Source organism: Procambarus clarkii, chromosome 5 (genome assembly GCF_040958095.1).
Source record: "Procambarus clarkii isolate CNS0578487 chromosome 5, FALCON_Pclarkii_2.0, whole genome shotgun sequence".
Taxonomy (NCBI): Eukaryota; Metazoa; Arthropoda; class Malacostraca; order Decapoda; family Cambaridae; genus Procambarus; species Procambarus clarkii.
The window spans coordinates 22180631-22189996 of record NC_091154.1 but is presented as its reverse complement, the minus strand read 5'-3'; the positions used below and the strand labels follow the sequence as shown (position 1 = coordinate 22189996).

At 56.7% G+C, this 9366-nt stretch overlaps 1 protein-coding gene across 1 annotated transcript; it reads right to left on the bottom strand.

The window, feature by feature from the left end:
* Positions 1–1315: 1315 nt before the first annotated feature.
* Positions 1316–9031, bottom strand: LOC138351295 (mucin-22-like). Its single transcript, XM_069302933.1, has 3 exons — positions 8642–9031; positions 6743–7255; positions 1316–1369 (listed from the first exon to the last, which is right to left on the bottom strand). The coding sequence occupies exons 1-3, from the start codon at positions 9029–9031 to the stop codon at positions 1316–1318; spliced, it is 957 nt and encodes a 318-aa protein (XP_069159034.1).
* Positions 9032–9366: the final 335 nt, after the last annotated feature.

The following is a 9366-nucleotide window of genomic DNA, read 5'->3' as shown; positions in this document are numbered from 1 at the left end:
TTTGAAATATCTTTGCCCTGAAACAAAATATCATCGGCATATATGATCGGAGTTACCCCATTTGAGTATCTCTCAGATGCTATCTTATTCATTAGTACATTAAACAGGGTGGGACTCAACACTCCTCCCTGAGCCTTCCTTTCCTGAACATAAGAACATAAGAACAAAGGCAACTGCAGAAGGCCTGTTGGCCCATACGAGGCAGCTCCTATCTATAACCACCCAACCCAATCCCACTCATATACATGTCCAACCCGCGCTTGAAACAATCGAGGGACCCCACCTCCACCACGTTACGCGGTAATTGGTTCCACAAATCAACAACCCTGTTACCGAACCAGTATTTACCCAAGTCTTCCCTAAATCTAAATTTATCCAATTTATACCCATTGTTTCGTGTTGTCTTGTGTTGATACTTTTAATACCCTATTAATATCCCCCCTGTTATGTCCATTCATCCACTTGTAAACCTCTATCATGTCACCCCTAAATCTTCGCCTTTCCAGTGAATGCAACTTAAGCTTTGTTAATCTTTCTTCATATGAAAGATTTCTAATTTGGGGAATTAACTTAGTCATCCTACGCTGGACACGTTCAAGTGAATTTATATCCATTCTATAATATGGCGACCAAAACTGAACTGCATAATCTAAATGGGGCCTAACTAGAGCAAGATATAGCTTGAGAACCACACCAGGTGTCTTGTTACTAACGCTGCGATTAATAAATCCAAGTGTCCTATTTGCCTTATTACGAACATTCATGCATTGATCTTTTTGTTTTAAATTCTTACTAATCATAACTCCCAGATCCCTTTCGCAATCCGACTTCACAACCTCAACACCATCTAGCTCGTATCTTGTAACCCTATCATCATTACCTAACCTCAGAACTTTACATTTATCAGCATTAAACTGCATCTGCCAATCCTTCGACCATTTCAAAACCCTATCTAGATCAACTTGAAGTGATAGTGAGTCCTCCTCCGAATTAATTTCCCTACCGATTTTTGTATCATCGGCAAATTTGCAAATGTTGCTACTCAAACCTGAATATAAATCATTTATATATATTATAAACAACAGAGGTCCCAGGACAGAGCCTTGAGGCACTCCACTTACAACATTTGCCCACTCTGACTTGACTCCATTTATACTAACTCTCTGTTTCCTTTGGTATAGCCATGCCCTAATCCAGCTTAATATAGCACCCCCAATACCATGAGACTCTATCTTTTTAATCAGTCTTTCATATATGGTGAAGATAATCCCGTAACCAGCGCAATAATCTCCCTTTAACACCAAGACCAGCTAGCTCATATTCGATAACCTTTGTTAACACCAAGACCAGCTAGCTGATATAAGATAACCTGTGTTAACACCAAGACCAGCTAGCTCATATAAGATAACCTGTGTTAACACCAAGACCAGCTAGCTGATATAAGATAACCTGTGTTAACACCAAGACCAGCTAGCTGATATAAGATAACCTGTGTTAACACCAAGACCAGCTAGCTGATATAAGATAACCTGTGTTAACACCAAGACCAGCTAGCTGATATAAGATAACCTGTGTTAACACCAAGACCAGCTAGCTGATATAAGATAACCTCGCTGTTGGCTTTATCAAAAGCTTCTTGTAAATCAATAAATATTCTATAATAATCATTATCATTAGCTAAACATTTAATAATATAGTGAGAGGCACTTTGTCCTCTGAGGAACCCCAACACATTACTAGACAGCTGATCACCTATTATATATAAAAGTCTATTTAAAATTATCCTCCATCTACCATTATCCATGGTACAATTATCCATACCATTATACCATGTATAATTATCCATGTACCTATGTATACTGGTAACCCCCTGACTAACTTGGACGTTAGACAGCTGTAATGGGCTGCTTCCTGGGGGGGGGGATGTAGACTGACGTTGAGAGGCGGGACCAAAGAGCCAGAGTTCAACCCCCGCTAGCACAACCAGGTGAACACAAGTGTGGTGGTAAACTAGTGTGGTGGCCACCACCCCCCTAGTGTGGTGGCCACCACCCCCCTAGTGTGGTGGCCACCACCCCCCTAGTGTGGTGGCCACCACCCCCCTAGTGTGGTGGCCACCACCCCCCTAGTGTGGTGGCCACCACCCCACTAGTGAGAGACGATGCTCACACACACAACACGAAATTAAAATATAGGACTCTGCCACACTATATAGGACTCTGCCACACTATATAGGACTCTGCCACACTATATAGGACTCTGCCACACTATATAGGACTCTGCCACACTATATAGGACTCGGCCACACTATATAGGACTCGGCCACACTATACAGGACTCTGCCACACTATACAGGACTCTGCCACACTATACAGGACTCTGCCACACTATATAGGACTCGGCCACACTATATAGGACTCTGCCACACTATAAATCACAAGTATAAGCCCGAGTCCTTGGAGGCAGTGGTCACACCGCTGGAGAATAATTGCTGCTTGGTCAGTGAACTACTGCACTGGCCTTGATAACCCTCCCGTGGCCGACAGGCCTCAAGTCCAACACCAAACGTAAACAAGTCCAAAAAACAGTAGGTTGGACTTACCACTATTTTCTCTGTCGTTGGCAACAGTGTATTCCATTCCTCTCTGGTCGGGTGGTTTTGGGTAAACTGTTCCGGTGTAAACTTGTGGAGTAAACTAGACACTCACGGGGGATCCCCAAGACTTGGTGTTTACAAGGCAGTTTACGGTAGAGCGGTACACTCACACACGGAGGAGGAGAAGGAGGTGCGTGCGTCCCCGTCGACGGCTGCCAGCGTACTGAGGGGGTCTGGCCTCAGCTGGTGTTTATATCCGGCTCTCAACACCCGCCCCCATCCCACACCTGGCTCCCTGTACCAGGTGTGGCCACACCCGTCCCACACCTGGCTCCCTGTACCAGGTGTGGCCACACCCGTCCCACACCTGGCTCCCTGTACCAGGTGTGGCCACACCCGTCCCACACCTGGCTCCCTGTACCAGGTGTGGCCACACCCGCCCCCGTCCCACACCTGGCTCCCTGTACCAGGTGTGGCCACAGCCGTCCCACACCTGGCTCCCTGTACCAGGTGTGGTCACACCCGCCCCCGTCCCACACCTGGCTCCCTGTACCAGGTGTGGCCACACCCGCCCCCGTCCCACACCTGGCTCCCTGTACCAGGTGTGGCCACACCCGCCCCCGTCCCACACCTGGCTCCCTGTACCAGGTGTGGCCACACCGGCCCCCATCTCACACCTGGCTCCCTGTACCAGGTGTGGCCACACCCGCCCCCGTCCCACACCTGGCTCCCTGTACCAGGTGTGGCCACACCCGTCCCCATCCCACACCTGGCTCCCTGTACCAGGTGTGGCCACACCCGCCCCCGTCCCACACCTGGCTCCCTGTACCAGGTGTGGCCACACCCGCCCCCGTCCCACACCTGGCTCCCTGTACCAGGTGTGGCCACACCCGCCCCCATCCCACACCTGGCTCCCTGTACCAGGTGTGGCCACACCCGCCCCTGTCCCACACCTGGCTCCCTGTACCAGGTGTGGCCACACCCGCCCCCATCCCACACCTGGCTCCCTGTACCAGGTGTGGCCACACCCGCCCCTGTCCCACACCTGGCTCCCTGTACCAGGTGTGGCCACACCCGCCCCCATCCCACACCTGGCTCCCTGTACCAGGTGTGGCCACACCCGCCCCCATCCCACACCTGGCTCCCTGTACCAGGTGTGGCCACACCCGCCCCCATCCCACACCTGGCTCCCTGTACCAGGTGTGGCCACACCCGCCCCCATCCCACACCTGGCTCCCTGTACCAGGTGTGGCCACACCCGCCCCCATCCCACACCTGGCTCCCTGTACCAGGTGTGGCCACACCCGCCCCCATCCCACACCTGGCTCCCTGTACCAGGTGTGGCCACACCCGCCCCCATCCCACACCTGGCTCCCTGTACCAGGTGTGGCCACACCCGCCCCTGTCCCACACCTGGCTCCCTGTACCAGGTGTGGCCACACCCGCCCCCGTCCCACACCTGGCTCCCTGTACCAGGTGTGGCCACACCCGCCCCCGTCCCACACCTGGCTCCCTGTACCAGGTGTGGCCACACCCGCTCCCGTCCCACACCTGACTCCCTGTACCAGGTGTGGCCACACCGGCCCCCATCCCACACCTGGCTCCCTGTACCAGGTGTGGCCACACCCGCCCCCGTCCCACACCTGGCTCCCTGTACTAGGTGTGGCCACACCCGCCCCCGTCCCACACCTGACTCCCTGTATCAGGTGTGGCCACACCGGCCCCCATCCCACACCTGGCTCCCTGTACCAGGTGTGGCCACACCGGCCCCCATCCCACACCTGGCTCCCTGTACCAGGTGTGGCCACACCCGCCCCCATCCCACACCTGGCTCCCTGTACCAGGTGTGGCCACACCGGCCCCCCATCCCACACCTGGCTCCCTGTACCAGGTGTGGCCACACCGGCCCCATCCCACACCTGGCTCCCTGTACCAGGTGTGGCCACACCCGCCCCCGTCCCACACCTGGCTCCCTGTACCAGATGTGGCCACACCGGCCCCCATCCCACACCTGGCTTCCTGTACCAGGTGTGGCCACACCCGCCCCCATCCCACACCTAGCTCCCTGTACCAGGTGTGGCCACACCCGCCCCTGTCCCACACCTGGCTCCCTGTACCAGGTGTGGCCACACCCGCCCCTGTCCCACACCTGGCTCCCTGTACCAGGTGTGGCCACACCCGCCCCCATCCCACACCTGGCTCCCTGTACCAGGTGTGGCCACACCCGCCCCCATCCCATACCTGGCTCCCTGTACCAGGTGTGGCCACACCCGCCCCCCACACCTCAGCGAGCACTCAAGCGCCTTGATAACACTACCGGATTTATATGTATAATTGTTTAGATTAAATAGATAGAATAGGACAAAAATGTTGATTCCCGAGAGACAAGAGAGCAAAAAGTGATATCATTTGACTCATTCATCTATAGAGAGGTCTGGCGGCGGCGGTAATCAATACACTTGACCTTGAGTTACCCACCACCTCCACACCGCTTTCAACGGCGCAGTTCCACATATATCGCACTTTATAATTAACTAATCTAGCACAAACGGCAGATTAAAATAGTGTGTAACTCTTAGTAAGATTAACAGTAAGGTCACGTCAATGCACAACAACAAAAAGTGCCGAGCATTATAGAAAACGGTGTTGGTGGGCGGTGATTGGCTGGCGGGGCAACACGACTCCACGAGGACGGGCTGTGATTGGCCAGCGCGAGCCGCGCCCCTGCCGCCACATGGCGCCCACAGAAAACGTGCGCGGCCATGGAGGCCGCGTGAGGGGGAACCTTGGTGTTGTCCTCTCCACTTGCTCTATGTCCTGCTGCTGTGTGGCTGTGTCTGGTGTGGCCTCAAGGCCCACCACCCGCCCCACCGGTATACCGCCGGGGTATACCACCAGGGTATACCCGTCCGGTATACATCACTATTCTCTGTAAATATCAGTCATTCTCTGTCAAATGAGTCAGTCATGGTTCAAGTCAGGGTGAACTAGCTATAATCCACCCCGACTGTGTTAATGTGTAATATATGGGACCGTGGAAGGTCTCCCTCGGGTGGGTGGCGGGAGGTCGGGGACCGAGGCCAGAGCCCACCGCTCGGTACACACACACACACACACACACACACACACACACACACACACACACGTAAGGGGACACAGGTGGAAGCTGAGTACCCAAATGAGCCACAGAGACGTTAGAAAGAACTTTTTCAGTGTCAGAGTTGTTAACAGATGGAATGCATTAGGAAGTGATGTGGTGGAGGCTGACTCCATTCACAGTTTCAAATGTAGATATGATAGAGCCCAATAGGCTCAGGAATCTGTACACCAGTTGATTGACGGTTGAGAGGCGGGACCAAAGAGCCAGAGCTCAACCCCCGCAAGCACAATTAGGTAAGTACAATTAGGTAAGTACACACACACACACACACACACCCCGGGGCGTCACCAAGCACATACACAACCACCCCAACACAGGAAGTACACAGAGCGAGAATGTTGTCACACACACACATTATACACGTGACACAACACACACGGGAGCAACAGTATCATCAACATGGATCCCAGCAGGGCGGCAGTGTCCAGCATACTGACGGTGGCGGCAGTGTCCACCATACTGACGGTGGCGGCGGCAGTGTCCACCATACTGACGGTGGTGGCGGCAGTGTCCACCATACTGACGGTGGCGGCGGCAGTGTCCACCATACTGACGGTGGCGGCGGCAGTGTCCACCATACTGACGGTGGCGGCAGTGTCCACCATACTGACGGTGGTGGCGGCAGTGTCCACCATACTGACGGTGGTGGCAGCAGTGTCCTCCATACTGACGGTGGTGGCAGTGTCCACCATACTGACGGTGGTGGCGGCAGTGTCCTCCATACTGACGGTGGTGGCGGCAGTGTCCTCCATACTGACGGTGGCGGCAGTGTCCACCATACTGACGGTGGTGGCGGCAGTGTCCTCCATACTGACGGTGGCGGCAGTGTCCTCCATACTGACGGTGGTGGCAGCAGTGTCCTCCATACTGACGGTGACGGCAGTGTCCTCCATACTGACGGTGGTGGCAGCAGTGTCCTCCATACTGACGGTGACGGCAGTGTCCTCCATACTGACGGTGGTGGCAGCAGTGTCCTCCATACTGACGGTGACGGCAGTGTCCTCCATACTGACGGTGGTGGCAGCAGTGTCCTCCATACTGACGGTGACGGCAGTGTCCTCCATACTGACGGTGGTGGCAGTGTCCACCATACTGACGGTGGCGGCGGCAGTGTCCTCCATACTGACGGTGGCGGCAGTGTCCACCATACTGACGGTGGTGGCGGCAGTGTCCTCCATACTGACGGTGGCGGCGGCAGTGTCCTCCATACTGACGGTGGTGGCGGCAGTGTCCACCATACTGACGGTGGCGGCGGCAGTGTCCACCATACTGACGGTGGTGGCAGCAGTGTCCTCCATACTGACGGTGGTGGCGGCAGTGTCCTCCATACTGACGGTGGTGGCGGCAGTGTCCTCCATACTGACGGTGGTGGCGGCAGTGTCCTCCATACTGACGGTGGTGGCAGTGTCCACCATACTGACGGTGGCGGCGGCAGTGTCCTCCATACTGACGGTGGTAGCGGCAGTGTCCTCCATACTGACGGTGGTGGCGGCAGTGTCCTCCATACTGACGGTGGTGGCGGCAGTGTCCACCATACTGACGGTGGTGGCGGCAGTGTCCTCCATACTGACGGTGGTGGCGGCAGTGTCCTCCATACTGACGGTGGTGGCGGCAGTGTCCTCCATACTGACGGTGGTGGCGGCAGTGTCCTCCATACTGACGGTGGTGGCAGCAGTGTCCACCATACTGACGGTGGCGGCGGCAGTGTCCTCCATACTGACGGTGGTAGCGGCAGTGTCCTCCATACTGACGGTGGTGGCGGCAGTGTCCTCCATACTGACGGTGGTGGCGGCAGTGTCCACCATACTGACGGTGGTGGCGGCAGTGTCCTCCATACTGACGGTGGTGGCGGCAGTGTCCTCCATACTGACGGTGGTGGCAGCAGTGTCCACCATACTGACGGTGGCGGCGGCAGTGTCCTCCATACTGACGGTGGTAGCGGCAGTGTCCTCCATACTGACGGTGGTGGCGGCAGTGTCCACCATACTGACGGTGGCGGCGGCAGTGTCCACCATACTGACGGTGGTGGCGGCAGTGTCCACCATACTGACGGTGGTGGCGGCAGTGTCCTCCATACTGACGGTGGTGGCAGTGTCCTCCATACTGACGGTGGCGGCAGTGTCCTCCATACTGACGGTGGCGGCGGCAGTGTCCTCCATACTGACGGTGGTGGCGGCAGTGTCCTCCATACTGACGGTGGCGGCGGCAGTGTCCTCCATACTGACGGTGGCGGCAGTGTCCTCCATACTGACGGTGGCGGCGGCAGTGTCCTCCATACTGACGGTGGCGGCAGTGTCCTCCATACTGACGGTGGCGGCAGTGTCCTCCATACTGACGGTGGTGGCGGCAGTGTCCTCCATACTGACGGTGGCGGCAGTGTCCTCCATACTGACGGTGGTGGCAGTGTCCTCCATACTGACGGTGGTGGCGGCAGTGTCCTCCATACTGACGGTGGCGGCAGTGTCCTCCATACCGACGGTGGCGGCAGTGTCCTCCATACTGACGGTGGCGGCAGTGTCCTCCATACTGACGGTGGTGGCGGCAGTGTCCTCCATACTGACGGTGGCGGCAGTGTCCTCCATACTGACGGTGGCGGCGGCAGTGTCCACCATACTGACGGTGGTGGCGGCAGTGTCCTCCATACTGACGGTGGTGGCAGCAGTGTCCTCCATACTGACGGTGGTGGCGGCAGTGTCCACCATACTGACGGTGGTGGCGGCAGTGTCCACCATACTGACGGTGGTGGCGGCAGTGTCCTCCATACTGACGGTGGTGGCAGCAGTGTCCTCCATACTGACGGTGGCGGCAGTGTCCTCCATACTGACGGTGGTGGCGGCAGTGTCCTCCATACTGACGGTGGCGGCGGCAGTGTCCTCCATACTGACGGTGGTGGCGGCAGTGTCCTCCATACTGACGGTGGTGGCGGCAGTGTCCTCCATACTGACGGTGGCGGCGGCAGTGTCCTCCATACTGACGGTGGCGGCAGTGTCCTCCATACTGACGGTGGCGGCAGTGTCCTCCATACTGACGGTGGCGGCAGTGTCCTCCATACTGACGGTGGCGGCAGTGTCCTCCATACTGACGGTGGCGGCAGTGTCCTCCATACTGACGGTGGCGGCAGTGTCCTCCATACTGACGGTGGCGGCAGTGTCCTCCATACTGACGGTGGCGGCAGTGTCCTCCATACTGACGGTGGCGGCGGCAGTGTCCACCATACTGACGGTGGTGGCGGCAGTGTCCTCCAGACTGACGGTGGTGGCAGCAGTGTCCTCCATACTGACGGTGGTGGCGGCAGTGTCCACCATACTGACGGTGGTGGCGGCAGTGTCCACCATACTGACGGTGGTGGCGGCAGTGTCCTCCATACTGACGGTGGTGGCAGCAGTGTCCTCCATACTGACGGTGGCGGCAGTGTCCTCCATACTGACGGTGGTGGCGGCAGTGTCCTCCATACTGACGGTGGCGGCGGCAGTGTCCTCCATACTGACGGTGGTGGCAGCAGTGTCCACCATACTGACGGTGGTGGCGGCAGTGTCCTCCATACTGACGGTGGTGGCAGCAGTGTCCTCCATACTGACGGTGGTGGCGGCAGTGTCCTCCATACTGACGG